The sequence below is a fragment of the Columba livia genome, chromosome 14 (genome assembly GCF_036013475.1).
Source record: "Columba livia isolate bColLiv1 breed racing homer chromosome 14, bColLiv1.pat.W.v2, whole genome shotgun sequence".
NCBI classification, from domain to species: Eukaryota; Metazoa; Chordata; class Aves; order Columbiformes; family Columbidae; genus Columba; species Columba livia.
Window position 1 is genome coordinate 395,984 of NC_088615.1, and position 24,345 is coordinate 420,328.

General features: G+C 56.5%; 1 protein-coding gene across 2 annotated transcripts in view; it reads left to right on the plus strand.

Annotated features, from left to right (window-relative positions):
• The first annotated feature begins 456 nt into the window (after nt 1–456).
• The window catches only part of DPYSL3 (dihydropyrimidinase like 3), a 32,221-nt gene continuing 8,332 nt past the window's right edge, over nt 457–24,345 (plus strand). The window contains exons 1-7 of one of the 2 annotated variants that reach the window (XM_065029366.1): nt 457–786; nt 16,840–16,928; nt 19,107–19,291; nt 20,260–20,424; nt 20,602–20,663; nt 20,947–21,027; nt 23,255–23,323. In XM_065029366.1, the coding sequence (XP_064885438.1) occupies nt 496–786; nt 16,840–16,928; nt 19,107–19,291; nt 20,260–20,424; nt 20,602–20,663; nt 20,947–21,027; nt 23,255–23,323 (942 nt within the window). In that variant the 5' untranslated portion in view covers nt 457–495. Of the gene's footprint in view, nt 787–10,496; nt 10,652–16,839; nt 16,929–19,106; nt 19,292–20,259; nt 20,425–20,601; nt 20,664–20,946; nt 21,028–23,254; nt 23,324–24,345 lie in introns of those variants that run through there. The other variant, XM_065029367.1, reaches the window with a different exon arrangement.

Here is a 24,345-nt window from a genome sequence, read left to right on the forward strand (position 1 = left end):
GACCGAGCACCCGTTCGCGAGCAGCACCCCGGGACCCGCGGGGACCAGGACTCCGGAGGGGTCGGAGACACGTCCTGGGGACGCAGGCGGTGGCACCCGGCAGCGGCGGCCCGGGGCTGTCACCAGCACCGCGCTGCATCGGGCAGGCGGCAGCCGCGGGCTCGGAGGCGGCCGCCCGTGTCCCGCCGTGCGCGGGGCCGTCCCTGAGCGCCGCCACAACGCGCCCTGTCCCGCCAGCGCCGGCGGCAGCGCCGGGACCGAGCTCCGCCACACCGGCGACGGGAGCGGGAGAGGGCGCGGACCCCCCGCCGGCAGCTGGACGCAGCCGCCGCCTGGGAGCGCAGCTCCGCACCGATCCCGCGGGCGACGCCGGTGAGCGGGCCCGCCCTGCCCAGCCGCCGGCCCCGCCGAGCCCGCCCCGCGCCCCGCCCCGCCGAGGAGCCGCCCGCGGCCCCAGCCCGGCCCGTCCCGGCGGCGCGGAGCGGAGCGGCGGGCATGGCGGCGGGCGGGCGGCGCGGGGGCGAGGAGCTGCCGGTGTACCTGGCGCGGCCGGGCACGGCGGCGGTGCCCCGGCAGAAACGCGGCGGCCTCTTCTGCAGCGTCGAGGGCGCCTTCGAGAGCAAGACCCTGGACTTCGGCGCCCTGCGCGTCGGGCAGCGTCGCGCCCCGCCGCCCGCCCGCCCCGAGCCCGGCCCCGAGCCCGGCCCCGAGCCCGGCTCAGCCCCCGGCCCCGGCTCGGACGCCGCCGAGGAGCGGCTCCAGGACCTGCCCCCCGCGGACGACAAGGTAGGGGCCGGGTCGGCGCGGCGGGGGCGCGGGGCTGCTCCGGGACCGCGGCGCGGGGACTCGGGGCGGGGTGGGGCTGCCGCTCCGGTCCCGGGCGCGGGCCGGTCCCGGAGGAGCCGCGGTGTCTGCGGCGGGGAAGGGGGAAGGCTCTGCTGGCCTGGTGTGCGGGATCCTGCCCGCGGAGCGGGACGTTGGCGGCGGCACAACCAAAGCGCCCTCACCGCCTTACCGGGACTGGTAAAGCCGAGCGCTAGAGCGGCCGACTTGGTTACTACAGTTGCTCTTTTTGTGCCTGTGTGAAGGGATCCCTGCCTCTCTGCACACCCCTCCTCCTCCTCCTCAGGAAAAAAAAGGATTTTGGAGTTGTGACTCCAAACCAGGCTGATCCTCATCTCACATTGACACACATCAAATACCTCATCCGAAGTGAGGGGCATGACGTTGATCTGGAAGTGGGAACGCTGTCTGTATCATCAGGCACAAAGCTACTCAACTCATGCAAAACTCAAAGTAACAGATTAATCCAGCTCCACAGCACAGATCCTTCTGCCAGAGGTGGAGACTGCTTGCTCTTTTGGTTCTGGTCCCATCAGCGTGAGCTTGGCAGGAAGATGATTAACTTAATAGCGTTGAGTAAATTCCTCAGTGGGATTTCAGTGAGCCTGTTGTTCATTTACATGGGAGGCAAGTAAGGCCGTAGCTGGCCTCTTGGTCAATGAGCTCATTTGGGGCTGAACTTTTCATTAAATGGTTGTCTTATGGGCACAGTTTTTCAAGGGTGAGCAGGGCAAATTAATAAAGCAAAATCACTGAAGTGAATAGTTAGCCTGCAGCTTAGTCTGGAGAAGTGGTGTGGTTGTCCCGGGGTTCTGCAGAAACCCCGGCTTTGGTGAACCTTGGTGAACTGCAGGCGTTTGTGATCTGGAGGACTAACCTCCCAGCCAGAGCCTGACGGAGCAGAAACACCTGTGTGCGATGACTCAGCCTGCACCAGGCTGTCCTTAGTGTCTGCTGCCTCTGTAGGAACTGCTAGCTGGGGAGGGGGCTGCTTTGGGGTTTATTCATCACACTTGAATTTCTTCAGCTTGTGCGCTTTGATTTCTTATAGTACGCTATTCAGTTGCTGTTCTTGACTTTGCTCCTTTATGGCCTGTTTAAGAGAGTTAGGAAGAAAATTAACATTTTTCCTATCAGTACCAACCTTGTCCGTATAGTTTGAGTAGCAGCTGCGGAACTGACCTCTGCATTACCAAGTTTATGCTGCTGCTTGTTGGAAAAGAAACTCACAACGGCTGGTCTGCAGGCTTTGCTGTGAGCTTTTCTTTATTAGCTGTAGCAGAAATACGGAACAGTCTTGTTCCCTTTTAAGGTCTTATGTAGATTGCTGTCTCTCGAGTTTGGTAGCTGAGGTTTTCCTTCAACAGCTCCTCTCTCTTCCTGAAGATTTCTCCTCCTGGATTGCTTCCTCTGAGGCCTTCCACACGATACGCATCAGCAACCAAAGCCCTTTTTATCTGCACATCTTGCCTAAGAAGGCGAGAAGCTTAATGTATAAGTGTTCTTGTGTGTATGTGGCCAGAAGGAATCGTATGACTTGGTTCAAGTTCAGGAGGGTCCAGCAGTCCCGATGGAAACGCGGTTGTGCGGACGGAGCCGCGCTGTGTGCCCGCACAGCCTGCAGGTTGAACTCTTTGCAGATTCTGACAACACAAAAGCTCTTTTGTCAAGGCAAATCGAGCTTCTTTGAATAATTTCTCAGATTAACAGAGAGAGAATTTCAGTCATCTACCCTGGACCAACTTGTTTGTTAGGAAAGCTGAGAGTAAGAGACTAGCCTGTGCACAGGGCAGGCATGCAGTTGCACCTCCTATTTTTTTTGCAGTCAACAGGTTATTTCAAGCACAACAGAGCAATGCACTTCTTTTTTTCATGAACCACAGTTAAAACACCAGCATTTCTGCAGGAAGACAACTGCAATGTGTAGCTGTCTGGTGATACCACGTGGTGTCAACCTGCAGTGTAATACAGGCCCAGGTAGAATGTTTCAGCCTCACTCCGCTTTATCACAAAGTCTATTGGAAGGACAAAAACTGAGCTGTGGATTTGGGCACAATTAAGCTGTTATTATGCTACAGCAAGGGATGAAGCAAGAGCCCGCTTTCCCCAGTACGAGGATCTGCTACAGCAAGGCTTGTTGTTGCAGAACGCTTAAGATCTGGAGGAACAATGTTGAGGGGCCAGATTCTGCTCTGATCTAAGCTCTTCACAGAGACCTTACTTAACAAGAGCGATTTAAGTCTGTGCAGGTTACTGTCAGTAGCCTGTGTGGACTCTACCCTTGTGAAGTTTCCTGCAGTTTTCCTCGAGAGCTGCCATGCCCTTTGTCTAAGCAGAGTGAATTGCGATGCTTATTTTATGATAATGAAGTCAGAGCGTGTCTTCGTAGGTTGCAGACAACACCCTCTGAATTCTTGTGTAGCGGTGTTCGCTGAGGGCTGTAATGTACGGCTAACCGCTGAAGAGCTGCACCGCTCGCTTCGAGGGGTGGGGAAGGAGCTTTACACGGCAAAGCGATGGCTCTGAGCCCCGTGCCCGGGAGGGGGGTAAAGCAGGAGCCTCCTCCAGGCACCTCCTCGCTGCTCAGCTCTGTGCAGACCCTGCTTGTTCATCCTCCTGTTCGGTAACACAGCTCATATGCTCGCCCTGAGACGTTCTGTCCGTCCTGCTGCATGGTTCTGCAGTGAAGTCGTCATTTCCAAGGCAACTGGCTGTGGTCCCACAAACATGGGATTGCAGCTTCACCGCAGGCTGGGGCAGCTCCATCAGCCCAGCCTGCGGAGGAGGAGGAGAAAGAGGCTCCCGCCCCTTGCAGGAGCCAGGAGTGTGAGGGGAACTACGGGGCAGCAAAAGCAGCCAAGGGGTCCGTCCCCTCCAGAAGACCCCTCAGCTTTCTCCTGGGGGTAGCCAGTGTCACATGCGCCTCGTCCTGTCCAGTTATGTGACAGCACTTGGATTCAGTTTGGGATGAATGCTGGAAAGACATGTCGGGCTGTGCCCCACTCTGTCCGTGCCGGCGACACGGCCCCGAGGCCGCTGCCCTGAGCTGTGAGTGTGCTGCGAGCGTGGCCGGCTGGCACCCGGCCCGGTGCTCCCCGGCTCGGCCAGGGTTGGAGCCGGTCCCTGGAGGCGTCTGTCTGCTGGCAGCTGGCCCGGCTGTGGCAGCCGCGCTGCTGAGCGCACGAGCGGGACGGGTAATCCCTGCGAGCGGGGATGGCGCGGTTCACCAAAGCAGCGTCGGTGCTGGGAGCGCGGCAGCGGGCAGCCCCGTGCCGGAAAGCCCCGTGCCAGCCCCTCGCGTGGAGCCAGCAGCAGCCTCGGGCTGAGAGCAGCGTGTTTGCTACTTCAATGGCAGAAGCAGCTAGAAACACAAGTTATGATTTCCCAGAGAAAGCATCGTCAGTACCATCAGCAGGAGCAGACTGGGATGGAAATGGAAAACCTCCGTTGGCCCCAAACATGTTTGTCTCCTGTACCTGTGGCTGGTGGCCCTGTCACAGCCCTGTCACAGCATGGCTTCCCATCATCTCCTGTAGGACTCCAGCTCTTGGGCTTCAAGGAGAAGTCAGAGGAATTGTGTGGCCCCCGCTGCAGCACCTCGTTGGTCGGCTGTGCAGACGTTCGGCCGAGGGGGCCAGGAAGGAGCTGGTGAGGGTGGGGGAGAGCACGAGGGCCACTGTCCCCTCCATTGCTTGGTGCTTGCCGTAGATGGCAGCCTGTGCAAGAGGCTGCACACCCTGTCCCCATGTCCCGGTGCCCTGCTGTCCCCAGGGTGGCTGTAGGGCAGCTGGGCTGGTACTCGGGCAGGGATGGGGATGCTGGAGCTGTGTGTGATCAGCTGCAGCACAGAGGTGTCACCGTGAGCCGCCTGGCAGGTGTCATTCAACTGACAAACCTCTTATGGGAGCCAGACTACATGAGCTGTGTGGACGTTTCTGGTTGTTCTCACAAATTTCTCTGACTTTTGAGATGCCCATTTTAGGAAAAAAAGGAAAACAATGACAAATTCTGAGTAGTGAGATTTGCAATGCAAGAATTGCTGCTTTCTCACTTGGAAGAATCTTTGTTGTGTTGGAAACTCCTCTGAGCATTTTTATGAACAGTTGAAAGTGTCAAACGCAAACTTCAGTAGGTTTAAATTGAAATGAAACATTGTGGTTTGGCTGCAGCAAAATAGTTGGCTCCGTCCAAAGTAATATTTTTCTTTTCTTCTGTGTAAGATGTCAGTACCTCCAGTGGGCCACAACAACCCGCTCTGCCGGAGCAGCGGGTGAGAGGAGTGCTTGTTTCTGCTACCTGCCAGGCGTGCCGCTGGTGAGGTGGACGACGCTTTTGGGGGCTTTTGTTTCCTAACAGGCGGGTCTTGCCAGCAGACAGGGAACTGCCAGGACACGGGTCTTCCAGGAGGATTTGGTGGAGCCGCAGGGTTGTAGCTCAGCAGCTTTTCTGTGTCACTCAGCCAGCACACAGCTCTGCTCCTGCACCGCGTGCCTGGCAACGGCCTTGTCCGGAGCAGAGGGGGAGCAGGGGTCTCTCACCCTCACCTGGCAACGGCCTTGTCCTGAGCAGGGTCCGAGCAGGGGGGGGCAGGGTCCGAGCAGGGTGGGAGCAGGGTGGGAGCAGGGTGGGAGCAGGGTGGGAGCAGGGTGGGAGCAGGGTCTGAGCAGGGTGGGAGCAGGGTGGGAGCAGGGTGGGAGCAGGGTCTGAGCAGGGTGGGAGCAGGGTGGGAGCAGGGGGAGCAGGGTCCGAGCAGGGGGAGCAGGGTCTGAGCAGGGTGGGAGCAGGGGGAGCAGGGTCTGAGCAGGGTGGGAGCAGGGTCTGAGCAGGGTGGGAGCAGGGGGAGCAGGGTCTGAGCAGGGTGGGAGCAGGGGGAGCAGGGTCTGAGCAGGGTGGGAGCAGGGTGGGAGCAGGGGGAGCAGGGTCTGAGCAGGGTGGGAGCAGGGGGAGCAGGGTCTGAGCAGGGTGGGAGCAGGGGGAGCAGGGTGGGAGCAGGGTCGGAGCAGGGTCTGAGCAGGGGGAGCAGGGTCCAGCAGGGTGCTCAGGGGCTCTCACGCAGCCGTGCTTTTGCAGAGGGTTTTTCTCGCAGTGGCTCCCGCGCAGGCCAGGTCCCTCGGTGGTGTCTGGGGCTGGCTCCTGGCACGGACACGGGGTCAAGGCAGCCCAGAAGCAGCTGAGCTCTCCTGTGTGGAGGGAGGGGACTTGGAAATGGCCTGACCCTGCACACAGCCGGTCAGCTGGGCTGCCAGCACTGGAGCGTGAGCCTGCAAATGGGCTGGGCAGATACAGCTCCATAGGAAAACTGCGTGGGGCTTAAAGGAAGGGCGTATGGATTGTTTAGTGGGAAGCTGTGTGCATCTGTGGTAGAAGCAACTTTTGTGCGGTGTCTCTAGTGACCTGGAAGGAGAGGTACAGCCCGTGTGCAGGTGACAGTGATGTTGTAAATGCTGGCTGGGGAGGAACGATCCCGACGTGGTCTTGAGGACGCAGAGATGTGGGCTGGGAATGACAAAAAGAGGTTCATCTCTGAAAAGTGCAAGCAAACGGACCTAGAGAAAGAGTGTTAAATAGATGCCATTGCAAACAGCATCAAGGCAAGGAGGTTTTGTGATGAGACCCAGAGAAGTAATTTCCTATGTGTGGCCTACTCTGCAGAGGTGGTCTGGGTGGGTGCAAAGCTGGTCACTGACGGTCAGCTCTGATCCCAAGGAAGACCACAGCAGAGAGCAGCTGGAGCCGTGTTTGCTGCGTCACTTCACTTCGGGTGAAAGCCTTCCCTAAATGGACCCCTTCCATCATCACCTCTGCAAAGAGGTGGAAGGTGGAGAAAGCTGGTTTCTCTGCCGGGGAGCAGTTGCTAGGGATGGCTGGAGGAAATGGGAGGAAGAAACAAAACACAAACATGCCAGCAGCCTTCCTGGAGACAGGGCTGAGAAGCTGGAAAATGTAGCTGGACCCTGGCTTGTTCAGCTGAGCTGGCTCTTGGCTGCAGGTCGGATCCAGCAGCATCTTTCCCATTGCTCTGCTGGGAACAGCCGAGCTCCATTTTCCAACACATGGATTTGGATCTGGTAACGGGTATTTCTATTCACCTGAGGGGCAAAAAGAAGTGATGCTGAGCAGAGAGCTCAGGCCTCTCTGGTCCTTGCTCTGCGTGTCAGAGGGGACAAGCTGGGTGTATTTCATGGACTTGGGCTGCCCTGTCCGCACTCTGAGGGAACTGAGTAACTTCAGTGGAAATCCAGATGCTCTTGTGTAGCCAGCCCCACCGCACGGAGGGAGCTGAGCGTGGAGTGGAAGCCGTGTCCCCGCAGGCTTGGCCTTAGTGTCTCGCCAGGGCCAGTCTTTCGGGTGAGCGATGTCCTGTGGCCCAGGTGCAGCGGGAGGAGGGACGGACGGACGCGGCTGCCTGCAGCGGGCACAGGCGTCCCCAGCGGGTTGTGCTGTGTGCCGTTGTCCCCATCGCAGCAGGCAGCACGACACCCAGGAAACTCGCTCCCGTCCAGGGTGCTGGTGGAGGTCAGGAGTCCTGTACGGTGCAGACTGAAGTGCTCTGCTGTTAGGCTGTTCTCAGTTGCCCCGTGTGGGCAGCGCAGGGTGGTCCGCAAACCTCAAGGTGTCCCCAGGGCCCGGGGTGGAGACTGATGTTTCGACAGGGCTGTTGTTTCAGTGCATGCTGTGGACATGCTGGAGTCACTGTGGACTCCTGACAGTCGAGGGCAATCCCGTCCAGGGGCTGCTGCTTTTCCAGAGCCTGTGTTACATTCTGTGAAGCATCGTCTCAGGCTCTGGAGTTGGCTCCTGAGGATTTTGTGGAAGGCATTGCCTTCAGTCCAAAGGAGAAAGGAAGGAATGGTCCTGAAATGGCTTAGACTTCTAATCCTTAACAAGACTACAGATAAATTCTGGCTTGAACAATTACCTGCCCTCTTATCAGTTTGGACAGGCAATGGGCATGGTGTGGGAAGCCAGCTGTAGTGGAGTGACCGTAACACCTGCCTGAAAACATTAAGTGCTGACCTAGAAGTTTAGTTTGTTTCAGGCTGTACATCTGATGATTTCCCTCCTTGTTTCCACTGCCAAAGCCCCAGTGTATCTTCTGGCCAGGAGAAAACTGAGGAGAGTTGCTCCACTGTGGAAAAACTTGTGTCACTGTCCCCCACCTGCCTTGTAGAACGTGGAGGCTCTCCCGCTGCCTCCCAGCAGACCTCACGTGTCTCCAGCACCAGCAGCTGAGCTTCAGATTCCTTCCCATTCATGTCTGCTCCAGAGTGGGAGTTGGAAAGGCTGCAGAGCTCCATGTTGCCTCTGGGACATGGTGTGGATGGTGGGAATGATGCGAAAGCCAGCGCAGTTTGAGCGTTTCTCAGGAACAGAGCCATGGGCTCTTCCCAGTTCCCGCCAGCGCTGGCTCTCAAGTGGAGCATCAGAGGCTGGGAGAACTGGAGCCAACAGCACTGAATAGCACGATCATCAAATGCTTGTGAGCACTCGTGACTTGGAGCCAGATCCCCACAGAAGTGAGGGTGACCCGTGATCTCAATGGGAAGGGGACAAAGTGTGTGGAGGGAGAGCCACAGCTCTGGGTCAGCAACTGCCTGCCCCAGGGTGGCACGGACGAGCGCAAGAAGAGCCTCTGCAGTCTGCGGTGACAGTTCCCGGTGCGCTGGGGTAGGAGGGCACAACCAGCCTCCTGACACAGCGTGTCCTGCCAGCTGTCAGCAGCCTCTGTCTGCATAGTAATTAACTGCTACTCCAGACAAACTGACGTGGTACCACCCAGCACAGGGACCCTTAAACTTTCTGGAAAATGGGTGAGTGTAGTTTCAGGAGGTTTGGTGACAGGATTCAAGGGTTTTTGTCACATCCCAGCCCCAGCCCAGAACCTGTTATTGAAGCATCGCAGCGTCGTGGCAAGAACAGTAGTCTGGTACTTCACCTCCTCCCCGCACCCTCCTCAGCTGCAGAGGCTCTGGCGTAGCCCTGCTCCCCGTCCCCCTCCCGGCGTTTACAGACACCCCCTGCCCGTGGGTCCTGGGGGGGAAAAGGCTTTCGGGTTCAGCTGGAGGGCACCAGTCCGCGGGCCGCAGCACGGGTGCGGTGGGGAGGGAGGCAGGAGCCTTGGTCCAGCAGGGCTAAGCAACCCATGCAGTTTTGCAGATATCCTTGTAGTCCTGGCAGCAATAAGTAGGTTATTGAGATGCTGCTGACTTACTTTAAGCTGGTGAAAGGTTTTTGGGTAAATATGTGTCCAGTAAAACTTGGTAAGAGCTGCAGCAGAAGCACACGCAGGGTAACAAACTTGCTAAGTAACAAAAGCTTTGGGCTGGGTTACTGAGCCACTGGAGACATCAAAGCTTGTGGTAGGGGGGGCTGCCATACCCACCTATGTACTTAAACCATTCAGCAAGGAGAACAAACGATTAGTACTGTTGACGGTGACCCTCCGCTGAACCTGGCAGCAGAGTTTGTGCTCCAGAGAGCCCTGCTGCCATCACCCCCTTCCCCAGAGCTCTGCGGCAGTTGAAGGTGGCTGCAGCGCCAGGGTCGTGCTCTGACGACACTTTGCCCCTGCGTGCTCATGCTGCTGAGCTGGGTGCTCCTCGCGCCCCTGCAGCCATTGCAGGCAATAGCGAGGCTCTGGTTCAGAAAGCAAACTTAAGGGAGCGTTGGGTGTTGATCATTCAGGCCAGATGGCTTGTTTTTCTAGCAGGAACCAGAAATTGGATTTACAGCACTGCCTGTGCCAGGTGTGGCCGGAAGATTTGGCTGGTGTGGATGACACTGGAGGGTCTGTAGGAAGATCTCACTGATGGCGTGCACGGCTCTGCATGTAAGAGCAGTCACAGCTGGGAGAGAAAGCGAGATTCACGCCTGGCCACGGCTCCGCGGGGCAGCGGACCTGCCGGCCGCACCGTGGATCATGCGGACAGGAGAGGGCAGACAAGTTCTTCCCATCGCAGCACAACCCCAGCCAGCCCAGTCCCGGGGTGCTGTCAGTGGGCCCCCAGCCCCAGCATTGTCTCTCTCAGCACGTCCTGAATGCTTGTAAGCAATTCCACAGTTTAAACCTTCCTACCAAGATCGCAGCTGAGGAAATACAGCAGTCCTTAGTGCTGCCAACACTCATAGTGTTTACATAGGAGACCTGATTTCTGGAGCCAGATGCGTAGTGCATTTTACTATTTTTCAAATGTTTGCAATTCTTGTGCTTGTGAAAGTAAGTTTAAGGGGATCCAAGTGCACTCCAGCAGTACCAAATAACTCTTTTAGAAAGCTCTTTCAGTTGTACTCACAATTATTACATGGAAAAGTTTCAGGCTGCAGAGAGCCCGGTTTGTGGCCTGCTCCACCAGGTGTCCTTCCTGCGGGCTGGACCCCAGTGCAGACCCGGCCCCCTGGGCATCTGCGTGGCCCCTCTGGACGCCCCAAACCCGGGTGGGGCACGGGCCTGGAGGCTGGGCTGTGCCCAGGGCTGCGTGGTGGGCGATGATGGGTGTGTGGCACCTGGTGTGGTGCCCGCTACCTGGCGTGCGGAGAGTGGCAAGACCTGCGCGATGCACTGGGAGTGGCACCCAGAGTCGGTAACCGATAGCCGGTGCGCTGGGAGCGGCTCCCGGAGCCGGTGGTTGTGTCGGGGCGCCCCCTGGCGGGCGCGGGAGACGCTGTGGGCGGGGCGGGGCGGGCCGCCGTCCCCGGTAGCGGCTGGCACGGCGGGCGGCGGGCGCGGGTTCGCCTTTGTGCGGAGGACAGTGCAGGCGGCGGCGGGACCATGTCGTACCAGGGCAAGAAGAACATCCCGCGCATCACGGTGGGTGCCGCGGGCGGGGCGGGGCTGGGGGCGCTGCCGGCGCCGAGCGCCCCGCGGTGCGGCCGGGGAGCGCGGTGCCGGTACCCCGCGCTGTGGGCAGACAAAGAGCCGCCGCCCGAGCAGGTGTCCCGGCCCCGCCGGTGACCCCGGGCTGGGCAGAGCCGCAGCCCGGCGGGCTCAGTCCCAGCCGGAGCCCCTGCGGCGCCCGGTGCCCGGCGGCACCCGCTGCCCGGGCACTGCCCGCGGCCGCGCCTGGAGCCGCCCGGCCGCCTCCCGCAGAGCCGACTCGCCGGCGGGCGCGGTGACCACCCGCCGGCCGGGGCGCAGACCGGCCCGGCAAGCCCATGGCCCGGGCGGGGCGGGGGTCGCGGGCGGGGAGCGGGCTCCCGCTGCCGTCCCGCCTGCCCGTGCCGCGGGCGGCCGCTGCTGGGGTGCGGCTGGGCCAGGGGCGCGGGTGCGGCGGGGTCGCCGCTCTCCCGGAGCGCGGGCGGGGCGGGCGGCAGGAGCTGCTGCGGGCGGGGCGCGGTCCCGGGGAGCTCGGGCGGGGACCCGCTCCAGCCCGAGCCGTTCTCCCGCATCAGGTGCAGCGCGGCGACCACACCTCCCCGGGCCCGGCCCAGCCCCGCAGCGAGCAGCAAGAGCCCGGCTGACACGGCTCGGGCGGCGGGGCGGGGAGCGCCGCTCCCCCGGGGCTCTGCTCACCTCTCCCGGCGCTCCCGCGCTCCGGCCCGCGCCTTCCTCTGCCGGGCGCGGCCGCGGTCCCCGGGCCCTCCCAGAGGACGCTGCCCGGGGCTTTCTTCTGGGAAAGCCATCACGTCTTTCATCTCGGTGATGGTTTTCTGCTGGCTTTGTGTAGCTCTTTGTTTTCCCCCTGAGGATGGCTTTGGACCCTGGAAGAAAAACAAAGCACTTGAGCTTCATTATTCTTTTTAATGTACGGATGTGAAAAAAACGCTCTCAAAGAAGCACAAAGATTACAAAAATCATCAACCGCTGTAAAGAGAAATTCCTTTGTCAGCTCAGACTCCATTGCTTTAAATAAGCAATATCGCTGCTTTACACATCTTGCCTTCTCTGTATCCTTAGACCACCATGCTGACAACAGTGTTACTGCTGCAGGTGGGATTCCTCCCATTTTCTACAAGAGCCTTTACAGGACACTTCCCTGATACACAGGGCTTGTTCCTGCTCTGCTGGGATCCAGCAGGAACTTTCTCGCCTCAGTGGTAACAAAATCTCTCAGGTTGTTTTATTTCTCCCTATTAAATGCTTTCCTCAGCCTGCTGAAGCTGCTGTTACAGGCAGCTCTGTCCTCTGGCTCCTGCAGCTTGGTGAGGATGCTTGGGATGCACCTGCCCTGTTCTGCAGCATAAGGGTGTCCTGGTCAGGTGCAGGAAACGGCCCTGGAATTCCCATCAAATGACCCGTGTGTCTGATCCTATGCTGCGAGGCCCAAGGGAAGCAATGCAGTGAAGTCAGGTGTTGGGTGGTCTTCTCCATGTTAATGGAATGGCAAAAAAGAAATCTTAGCAATGAAACCTCCTCTGTCCCTTTCTGCAGAATGTGCCCCCCGGGCATTGCTGTAATTGTTTTCTCCTCCTTCCTAGATTTCTGCCCCAGAGCGTGTTCTTGTATGTCAGACACACGGTGACTTGGGATGGCGGGTTGTCAGCTAAGCTGCGCTTGTTTGTAGAGAGGTTTTGGGGACTGCGTGGTGCCATTAGGATATAACATATCTCAGGGACCTTTAAAGAGTCTAAAGCATCACAGCTGGGGGAGGTCTGGAGTAGGGGAGTATACAGAGAATTGTAGGAGCCATCTTGTGCTGGCAGGTAACCCGCCTATAGATCTCCGAGCTCGCAGCACTGCAGCGATGGCTGAGCCCACGGGTGGAGGGGCGGTGCCCTTCCTTGCTTCTGTCACCCAGGCAATGGGCAGCTTGGACTTTTGTGAAGGATGTGGTAGAAACCTGAGCATTTTTACATTACTTTCTGACAGCTATTGTTTGCACTGTCTAGTGTGATTCTGGAGATGCACAAACGCTCCCTCCTGGTTCCACTTGTCCTCAAAAGTGCTGCAGTCAGAATTTGTAGTTAGTTTCTGACAATGACATCTGAAAAAGCACACTTTGCCCGTTGTATCTGTTTACAGCAATTTCTGGTCTTTTCTAGGACAGTCCTTTTGGTGGAGAAGCCAGGAGCACGAGTGAGGGTACATGAGTCTGTGTGAGATAAATTGCTGTGGGAATTCTTTCCAACCCGCACTGGCAAATCCTGGCCAAAAGCTGCGTACGACAGCGCGACAGGCAGGACTGTAGCACTGAAGAAAGACCGGAGAGTCTGGGCACATCTGATGGTCGCAATGTGGAGAAAACATGGGGAAGGGAGGTTAACTGGGCCTGTTGTCTTTCTCAGTGATGGCTTCATCAGCTTGGTATGGCAGTGCTGCTGCTCAGCGTGCCTTAGGCTGTGCCCAGTTCAGGACAATACTAGTCTCAAACCGTGTGTGTCCATTGAGAGGCTTTTTATTAGTTTGAAGATACAATCAAAATACTTCCCCTCCTGCTGTCCACAGTATGTTTTTCTGTCCCCGCAGAAAGAGCAGTGCAAGACTAAAGTGGTGAAATGCCTTGCCCTGGTTTCACAAAGTAACTGAGCTGTTGGTTGAACCAAAACAGCCCAGTCCTTGTGCTGTGGCCACAAAAACTTTTCCTGTCCAGGTAGGCTGGAGTTCCCCTATTTTTTCTTGGTGTTCTTTTCCCATTCAGCTACCCTGTCACAGCCCACAAGCACCATCTGTGGTGTCTCTGGCACCTCTGAAAACAGTGGGGTCTGTGTGGGGATGGCCAGCAGGTCGTGTCAGGCACAAGTGGGGAGAAAAGCCCCAGTTACTGACTAGACGGATTTCGGTAAAGTGGCACTACCAGTACGGCATTTCTTACCACGCCACAGACTGTACGGAACTGCTGAGCGTGGCTGACAGCTGTCTGTCTGTCTGTCTGTCCCTGTGATTCCAGCCTGGGGTTTTCCATGCTCCTGGGTGGTACGTGAGTGAGGAGGAGACATCCAGCTGCTGATGAAACACCCTTGCAATTAGTGTCTCTTCTTTGATAAGGGAAGAGCAGTAAAGCTATACACCTGTGGCTATGCTACCCTAATTATGTCCTTGTGCTTTGTAAACAAGGCGAGCACTATTCCTGACTGGGTTCCGCAGCCTTCTGGAAGCTGCTGTCTCCCTTTCCTTCTGCAGCATCACACAGAAATGTTAAGAGATCCCCTGATATTCTGGGATCTCAAATGATCAGATGGTGCTTAAGAGCATCAGGAGCAGAGTGTGAGCATGAGGGAATGGGTAATGATTTTGAAAGCTTGATCTCAAATGCCAACAGATGGAAAGACAGGGAGTGTTCAGCAGAAAGGCTTCCCGTCCGTGCAGGGGCGTTGGCGGCTGGCGGTGGGCCCCGGTTTTGGCAGAGGTGTGCCGGAGGGATGCTCGCAGGCTTCACCTTGTAGGGCAGCACCTGCAGCTGCAGAAACAGATGCTCATGAAAGGTACCACATGGGCGGCAAATGGGCTGTCGCTGCTGCACGAAGCCTGGGTGAGACACAGCGCTGGGGATCAGGCCGGCACGGCCGGTGCCGGTGTTGGGCAGAGCCGCGGTCTGCGCGGCACCTCCTGCTCGCGCTGTGGCGTGCGGCCCTTGGCACGGGGCCGGCCCCGCCGGCGCTGCTGAGCTGGCAGCACGGCCGGTTCGCGCCCTGGCGTGTTCCCGCACCAGCAGCGGTTCTGCGGCCGGAGGAAGGGTGGTCCCTGCCGTCCTCCCGCTGCAGGGGCATTTGTCCATCCGCTCATGGGGGCTGGTGACACAGCCTGACACGGGCTGGCGGGGAGATGTGGCGGGTGTGGGGATGCACAAATGAGCCCTGGCAGGGGAAACAGTGCATTTACTGTAATCTGAGGCTGCTCTGGCAGCATGTGCTTCGGAAGCCTGTGTATTAAGTCAGACTTGTTTCCTTGTATCTACTTCATTCTCTTCCTTGCTTGTTCCCCTGCCTCTTAGCATCTGGGTGTACTCCAGAGCCTGTAGATGTGGCGTAACTGGGATTTTACGTATTTTACTTTATTACATGCTTTCCTCGTGGTCGGTGGGTAGGTGCTGGTGCCGCCCTTCTCCCTGCACAGGCAGCTGGCCCGAGGCCGGCCCCGAGGCAGCGCCCCATCCCCTGAATGGAAGCCTTGTTCCTGTTCCAGCTATGATGGACCTCACCGTCCAGTGTACTGAGAGTTACTCTGAGCAGCCCTTCACATCTGGCACAGAATGACCATTTGTGTGTGTAGGCAGGCATATTTTCGGAGTTCATATTAACAGTTTATTCAGTAATTGTCAAGTACCCCGGATGCCGCCTGTGCCCGTCACATTTGTGTGCTGGTTGTCATTTGTTAGAGCCATATGCCCTCCCCTCTGGACCCCCTTTGACAGCCAAGTTCTGGCAAAGCCCCTTGTCAATGTGCCAGCTTAGGTGAGGGGCAAAGGGAGCTGGCTCCGGGTCTGCTTGTCAGGGATGACGGTGGGTGGGATGGGAGGACGGGAACAACTCGCCGTGCGCTTTTCCAGGTGGGCGGCGAGGCTCCTGATCGATTGTCATTAAGCTGTGCTGGGTGGGGAAAGTGAATCCCCATTGCTGGGACGCGGGTTGCTGGTCGTCGGTGCAGCTGTGGGAAGGCTCTTGCCCGGGAAGCAAGGAGGGACCGCGGCTCTTCCCCTGCGCCAGCGCTTAGCTGCAGCCGGGTTGAGAGTGCTGTGCATTCTGAGCCTTTCCCCACCCAGTTTCTTTGTCTTGACTGTGTGTGGTGAGATTGCTGTAAAAACCTCACCGGTCTCCGGGCTCTGGCTGCTGCAAGCTGCAGGGACACGGGGCATTCTCGCGCATCCTTCTGTTGCCAGGGATTACCATCACTGCGGTGATACTTCCAGAAACCCCAGGGGTAGCGGATGAAGAGCAAATGCAGTTCCCTGTAGAGGAATTAATTGTGTGAGAGCTTCAAGGGGGAGGCTGGTGCAAGCGCTGCCGAAGGCTCCGCTCAGCCACGCTCCAGCTGGGCTGTGGAGGGGAGGGGTACGCACACCCCAAACCGGGAACAGAGAGGAAAGCAAGCAGGGGAAGCTTGAAAGCTGGAGGGTTGTTGGAGGCGTTTAAGCAGCCAGGAAGACCATGTATTCTCTAGAACAGCACAATCAGCTTGTGTCACCCACACACATGGTGGCCGTGAGAGAGATCAGGCTGTTTGCCCTGTGCTGCCTGCAGCTGGTGTTCGGACTCATGCAGGTGGGGGTAGAAGAGCAGGACCTCAGCCTGCGCAGCTCCCCAGGACAGGGTCTGTTCCCCACAGGACAGTGTCCCTTCTCTCCCATCAGTGTGTGCTGGGTTGTCCAGGTCCAGAAACATGAATACAGGAAAAGCATAAGAGCGGTTCTGGTCCAGGTGCTCCTCCCGTCAGGCTGCACTGCTTTGGAGGAGGCTGCTGGCCCCTTAGGTCAGTAGAAGAGAGCAGAGGAGGTGGTAAATGATGAGACAGGAATGCAGTTCAGTGCCTCCTGGGTCTTGTGTAGACCTGTGATGTTGTGAAACACCTCAGGGACCACGCCGAGTATAGGCGAGGGACAGATTCCAACAGCAGATGCACCATCTTCAGGGCTGCCTGTCCAGCTGATGGTCTTTGCAAGATGAGAAACAAATTCTCTTCTGTAATGCAACTTATTTTGCATGATATTTGAGTAAGATTTAAGGACATGCCCTTAGCAATGAACTTGCTGTAGATACTGGTATGTGGCTTGTGCTGCCTGCAGATTTATGTGTGTGACGACCTGGTGCAGGAAGCTTTTGACTTCTGTCGGTATGTTTTATGGAAGCACATTTGCTGTGTCCCTGGTCCCTCTCCTCTGTACTTGTCCTACCTTGGTGATGTTTCTGGCAGCACCTGTTCCCTTCAGAACCAGCCCTACGAGTATGATTTTTTCGATCCTTGCTCCCGTCCCGTTGTTTGAAGCGTTGGTACAGGTGTGAACTGCGGTGTTGGCTGGAGTGAGCTGTGGTGCCGTGGGACGGCACCCGCGGCGGGCACCGGACTGCCCGCTGCGAACCCCCCTGTGGCCGCTGCTGACAGCTGCTGTGTCCTTCCCTTCGCAGAGCGACCGTCTCCTTATTAAAGGAGGAAGGATAGTCAACGATGACCAGTCATTCTATGCTGACATTTACATGGAGGATGGCCTCATAAAGTAAGTATGGGACTTCTAAAGCGTATTATCACCCTCTCCCCTTGAATCAGCTTCAGGTTGGATCGTTACTGCCTTTTTGTGGATGTAGTCCGCACCCAACTTGCCATCCAGTAAAACTCGATAGCCACCCCAGTGAGGGGCTCAGCTCTCTGCACACACTCGATTGCCTGGCGAGTTCAGGTCGTACCTCTGGTGACTGAATTGCACTGGGGCTGGTGACTTCATGTCACGGTGTCCATGGTACAGCAAATCTGGATCTAGTTGTCCCAGAAAACAGATTTATCTTGGACTCCTGTGTTAACAGTGTGAGCACGGATGAGCCTGTACGAGATCCCAGTTGTTAGCACTGACGGGACGGCGCTGTGCTGTGGGTATCTGCGTCCTGCAGGCGAGCCTTTGAGTCCCCCAGCTTTTCACCCGTGTTTCTGAGGTGCAGTAACAATTCCATTGTTTAAAGGCTGCAGTTCAAATGTGGTGAATGTACCACATTGGGACCAGCCCCAAGTTGCGTGAATTGAAGAACCGTGGAGGGACTTGAAAAGGCATTGATCGCTCTATGGAAAGAGGAAAATACCCAGCCTTTCCAGGGTGGTATATTTTAAAAATCCAGCAGCAGAGAAACGCTTCAAGAAGCAGAGCTGTGTTCTGAGGGGGCTGTTTTTAGCTTGTCGACAAGAGCACTCGGGATTGACCAGCGCTCGCACCCGGGCCGGGGTCAGAGCCGGCTGCAGGTCTCGCTGTGGCGCAGGCTTTCCAGGTGTCCTTCGGCACATCACTTCTCCTCGTCTGCCTGGCCGCCGCAGAGCTCCATTGCCTTGGAAGGGAAATGCTCTCACGAGTGAATTCTGGTAGGAATAAAGTGAGCAATTGAATTCCTCTGCTGGTGGATTCACCTCAATACAAGCAGTGGAAAGAGCTGCTGTTTATTGCCATGGGGACACTGGAGCGAGCAGTTCTGTCCACAGAACTTTTGTTATTCTAAGGAAAAAACCCACAAAATGACTAAGGTTGAATAAAGTGCAAAAATGGAATTTGTTCCTCATTTGCTTCCTCAGTGTGCCAAGGAAATTAGAAGTTTTCCACTAAAACCAACTTGTCTTTTATCTTGATTTATCAGGGAAGACTGGGGAAGGCTGGATGAAAATAGGATTTCTGAAAGAAGAGATTTGAAGGCTGAGTGCTACATATGGACAGATAAAGGGATTGAGGGGGCGGGGGCCGAGCGAGGAGTCCTGAGGTTCGGGTGACGCGGCGTGCAGGAGGGCCGGGTATCCGAGCGGGAGAGTGCCATGTGCTAGAACAGCACGAACTCCAGAGGGCTGTAACGATATTTTAGGTTACGAGGAGATGTATACTTGCACCTTTTAGGTTTTCAGAAGATATTTTTCGATAGTTGGGATTTTAACCACCTTCACCACAGCGTGGGCCCACTGGTAGCACAGGGACACAAAGGAAAGGAAGGTGCTGGCAGGGGAGGACGCTGTCGCGCTCCTCGGGCAGAGCCGGGGCCGGTGCCTGCACCGGGTGAGGTCCTGCCCGCTCCCCTTTGCCCCCTGAGCAGAGCTGCAAGTCCCTGCTGAGCCCTGAGCTGGCCTGGCTGCTGTGGCATTACGCTGCGCAATCATCTTTCTCTGTAAGTAAGCCTCAGACTTGAGCCTTACTTAAGGTGGGCAGAGGGACAGCGGAGAGTAGAGATTAGGGGTGCAGCTTACTGGAAGCAGAGCTGGTGTTGGGTTTGCGAGCGTGCAGTCTGGTGAACAGACAGGACTGCTGTGCTGGAGATGCTTGCAGGAGCCCAGCTTCTGAGTGTGGGGTGTGGAGTGTCCCGGGCAGCTTCTCAGCGCACGTGCAGAGGTCTGCGTGCCATCAGAGCATACTGGCCAGTGACCCGGCCCAGCGCCTGCCCCAGACAGCAGGTGCCAGCGCAGACACCGCCAGAGCAGCCGGACAGATGGCAGCTGCCCCTGGACTGTGCAAATCATAGGTTTAAGCAAAACGGACAGTCCCACGTTGTGCTGCAGGGTGATGTGGTTTCTCTCTGCTGGCTCTGCAAGCCCAGCGTGGGCCTGGGGAGGCCCGCGGCACTGGCCTGGCTGCTCCCTCGCTGAGCCGCTCGTTGACCGCGCTGTGGCTGGTTTTCCTCTGTGTGTGCTCACCATCTTGGTATGATCTCATCAGGCAGATTGGAGACAACCTGATTGTCCCTGGAGGGGTCAAAACCATAGAAGCCAACGGGAAGATGGTGATCCCTGGAGGAATTGATGTCCACACTCGCCTGCAGATGCCGTACAAGGGGATGACAGCTGTGGATGATTTCTTCCAAGGGACGAAGGCAGCCCTGGCTGGTGGAACCACCATGATCAGTGAGTGCGGCAGGCTGGTCCTGTACATGACAGCATGCAGCGCTCTTGGAACACTGCTCAGTTATTTATTTTTGCTTTTATCACTCTTCTTTGTTTTAAAGATCCATGACAGCGTGCTCATCTTTTTTTGTGATCTCTGTCAGTGTGGTCTGGGGAGTGAGGAGCGGGATGAATATTTGGGATCCGTAGTAATACTGAAATGGTGGGACTGGAGATTTGCACAGGACCCATTTCCCCTGCAGATCCCGTGTTCTGCAGTCACCGGAGCCCTTGGGACCCTCAAAAAGGAAAAAATGGCATAATTTTTTCCCTGTTAAATAAAAATAGGGTGGCATCACGCTCAGATGACTCTGAGCAAAGGAACAGAGCAATGTGCTGGCATCCTGCACTGCTCAGAAATAAACAGTGCTAACGAAAAAGGAAAGGGAATTCGGAGGTCTGTCCCTGGGGAAGGCCACGGCTGTGCGCTGGTCTGAGGTGCAGGCTTGCTGCTGTGCGCTGGTCCCAGCTGTGTGCACTGCAGGTGTCTGGGGCTGCGGGAGCGACTGCTGGTCCTGCCAGTAAAGGACAGGGTTTCTATCCCTGCCTCTGCTGGCTCTCCCGTGACAGGGCATGGGGATTACGTGGTGGGCAATAAAAGGCGCATTAGTATCGCAGTGTGGGCAGAGGCTGTGTTAATGGCGTGGAAGTGGGGGTGAGGCAGGACAAGGCCCTTCAGCTTTCAGCCGATCCCTCAGCAGCAGCCTGTGAAAGCCCCTGGTCCTGTGCCAAAGGCCATTAAGCAAAGACTCTGCGTGCTTCCCTGACGATAAATGTGCTTGGAGGAGCCCCGGCATGTTGTGGAGGTGATGGGCCCCCTTAGACAGGCCCTGAAGCTGCCGGGGAGCCGAGCGGGGCTGGTGGGGATGGCTGGCAGCATGTGGGGGTGGCGGGACGGGGACCCCTGCCCACCCGCCGTGTCCCCGCAGTGGACCACGTGGTGCCGGAGCCCGAGGCCAGCCTGGCCGAGGCGGTGGAGCGGTGGCGCGAGTGGGCGGACGGGAAGGCTTGCTGCGACTACGCGCTGCACGTGGACATCCCGCGCTGGAGTGACCGCGTCCGGCAGGAGCTGCGCACCCTGGTCCAGGAGAAAGGTTCGCTGCTCCCTCGCGCGGGCGGCCCGGCGGGAGGAGGGCGGCGTGGCCGGGCTGTTGTCCGTCCTCTCGCTGTGAGTGCTGGGGGATCCGCGCGGTCTGGGCTGAGCTGTGCCCTGCGGGAGGGACGCCCCTCGCCCCTCTCCGGCTCACCACTCTCCTCTCCCTCTGCCCCAGGAGTCAACTCCTTCATGGTGTACATGGCCTACAAGGATTTATACCAGATGTCGAACACCGAGGTGAGACCCTTCCCACCGCGGTGTGGGTGTGAGGGGGGACGGCGGCCGTACGGGCGCAGGCGGCTCCTCGCTGCCCGGGTGAAGGGGAGGGTGTCCCAGCGCTGGCCGGGCACCCGCGGGGCAGCTGGAGGTCGGGCATGGAGATCACCGAGAGCATCCGCCGCGGCCATCGCGCGGCTGGCTCGGCGCCCGCCCCAGGCGCTGCCGCTGCCCTCGGCCCCGGGCCGGGCGGCTGCCAGGGCCCGGCCTGCTCCATAGCCGTTTTCTTTTGTCTCTGTTTCAGCTCTACGAGATATTCAGCTGCCTGGCAGAGCTGGGTGCCATAGCTCAAGTTCATGCTGAAAACGGGGATATAATCGCACAGGTAACTACTGATATGTGGGGATGGAAAATCTGCCCCAGGCAGATTTGATGTGGGACGTTAGCAAAGTGACTCCAAAGCTGCATGGACGTCTTTTGCAAGGTGATGTCTTTGCTGCTTGGCAGTAATATCAAATTTACCAAGATTTTCTGCTGTGAATATGTGGTGCTTAAAGAAATCTGAAATAGTGAATTAGCAGTTATCTAAATGGAAGGGTAGACCGTCACATGTGGTGCATTCACTCCAGCTGCAGCTCTTTTTCAGTGTGCAGAGGCAGAGACCTTTGCCTTGCATGTACTCAGCTGAGAGGGTTGAAGTGTATTGAAAAGTGCCGTGGCAAGAGAGGAGTTTCTCCCTGCTGTAGGCAAGCGGGCAGCTAACGGAGCTGGGTTTGCAAGGGAAGTGTCACAAGGGCTGTGGTTTGCTGTTCAATGGATAGGCTGTGCTGGCCTGCTGTGTTGTCGTTGGTGCTGGATGAGGGAAGGTCCATATGTTTTGATTGTCATGAAGACAGAGAAGACATTACTCAGTTACGCTCTGCAACTACTTGTTTTTTTCTGTCATTCTTGAGAGTGTGAACTTAGAGGTCGTTCTTCAAACATCCTCTCAGACTACAAGAATCAGTTTTTCTTTGGGCTTTTTAGAGCTGCAGTGCACAATTGGATGGCTCTTTTACGTGAAAACAAAGAGTGATCAGAGGAATTGTCTTGGCTAGAGTTTCTTCTTCAGCACCAGCCTAAACACAAAATGCCCCCAAACTATTAGTTGGTAGCACTTTGCAGCACTGGGAATTGCTTCTTTCTGCCGTGGCAGACTGCAGCATCACAGGCTGGGGTGGCCTCAGCGCCTTGCTAGCACAGACACGTGGTGCTTGTGGTATCTGCTGGTGCTGATTCCCAGAAAGAAGGCAGAGGATTTGTCCTCTCCATTCCCCATTTCAGTCCATTTTACTTTTGATGTCCTGGCCCCTGTGCGTTTCTCCAGAGTTGGGTCGACACAGGAGAGGAGTTTGCAGAAGGGATGTGAACGGATACAGGAGGTGAGCAGAGCTCCAGACTTGAGACGCTGACGTGCTGTAGGTGGGGGGAGAGCGCTTTGTGGTGGGCAAAGAGCAAGATGTGAGGACAGGATTGTCGAGTCTTTGCTTGCACTTTCCCTGTGGCAGAGAAGGTGTCAGAGGAGGTAAGAGGCAGCACTTACCTGCTGTGCACACTCATCCTTTATATGCTCCTGCACCAGCTGTGATCACATCTGCTACGGGTGCTGGAGTCACACAGCTCTGTTGCAGGTTGGTGGCATTGTTTAATGCTCATACTATTCTCAGTGGTCTACAAGACACAAGAAAAAGTGCATAAAACTGCTTGCTTACAGGTATTACTGCTGCTGTGCATCCACTTCATGGTCCACAGCACCTCCTGGAGAAATGTTCCCTGTTTTGCAACTGCTCGTGGCTTCTGTACATCAGGAGCAGGTGTGGGTGGGAGGAGAGATGTTCATTGCCACAGGCAGCACCAGCACATGGGCAAAGGTGTGAGGGTCCGAAAGAGCCCTGAGTGCCTGGGTCAGGGCAGGCCATGAAGTCCCCCTGTGTGTTTCCTTTGGCCTCTGTCAAAGGGAGGTGTTTGAAACGGGAAAATGCAAGAGGAATCTCCAGAGCACAGACAGAAGACAGGCAGGCCAGTGCGGGAGGTGCATGCACACACGCACGGTCCTTATTTATAACAGCAAAATACGTGGGATAGTGTTAATACAGGAACCAACACTCCACACCACCAGCTTTTATAGAAACACAGGACAGGATTTAGCACTTGCTGATATCCAAATGGCTAAAGAACAGCACTGGGGACCCAGGAGTAACCTTGGGAGGAGAATTTTTATTGCCTTTAATGATTATTTTCACATTAGTTTCTACTCAGACTACTTGCTCTTTGGAAGACGAGCCAGGAAAGGGCCTGTGAACATGAGGTGCTGTTCTTGGAGCTGGGGAGTTGTACCCTCTTTTCCTCCACACTGTGCTTGTTTCATCAGAGAGGTTTCAGTCCCGTTTCCCATCCACCCTCCTCTCCCTCAGAGCCCTCGAGGATGCCGCAGCCTCTCACCGTGCACGGTGGCCCGCAGGACAATGGCTGGTGACAGTCCTGAGGGAAGGGCTTGACACACGAGGGATCTGCTTTTCTGTGTGGCTGGCATTTTCAGTGTTGTAACGTCCCTCTGTCCTTCAATATCCTAGGAGCAAAGCAGGATGTTGGAGATGGGAATAACCGGCCCCGAGGGCCACGTGCTGAGCAGACCAGAGGAGGTAAGATGCCGAGGATGGTACCAGCCGTGCTGCGCCAAGGAGCAGGGGGCTTGGTGCCTGTGGTTGGGCCAAGCGAGCATTGTGGTGGGCACGTTTGTACAGGCAATCCTGCTTGTTCATCAGCTCAGGAAAGAGTGAGGTGCACATTCGTGGCAAATATATTTTTGTCTTGCTCAAGTTTCCCAGCAGAGACAAGGGTGTCTGAGTCTCCCAGCAGTTAATCAACAAAAGGATCTGTATGGCTGTAGCAGCCTTTGGGGCTGGTTTGGGACACTTGTCTTCTATAGGTGACTCCATGGGTATGAGAGACCCAAGGAAAATCGAATGGCAAGTTTCAGTTCCTCTGAAAGTTCACTGTTCACGTCTGTGTGAGTGCAGACAGATTCCAGCCTCTTCCTGCTTAATCTCTGCTTAGGTTCTGAAGTGCATTTCAAAATCAGACAGGCAAAGCCATTGGTGGATGGAGTGGGAGGGATGGAGGGGGAAATTTCCTGGTTACAAATCATTGTCAACACGCTAATTAGATTACTTCTAATTTTAGCTTGCAGGGTATTTTTCTGTTTGGTCCATTAATCTGAGTTGAGTCTAATTTTAGACATGTTTTCTTGAGATAGCTCCCTGCTGAGAGGTGCTTTTAACTTTCCACAGTGTGTGAAAGCAGAAAACAATAGGAATTTGGTACAATAGCAAAGCCGAGCAGGGGAGCGCTGGGTAATGGTTGGGCTTGATGATCTTAAAAGTCTTTTCCAACCTAAACGATTCTATGGTTAACCAGTGGTTATTCCCTTTGAAGTATGAGACTGTAAAGAATTTTCTTGTACGTGGAAGAAACTCAGTATCAAATACAGTAGATTAGGGTCCCTCTGTGTAAACTGCCATTTATTTTTATCACTCTAGACCCATTGCCACTAGTTGGCAAGCTAACCCACAATTACGGGATGCTGTGGTTGTGCCAGGATTTGAGAACTGTCCTGTTATCATAAGACAGCACTCCGGTTCTTCTCCAAAGCTGGTAAAACACT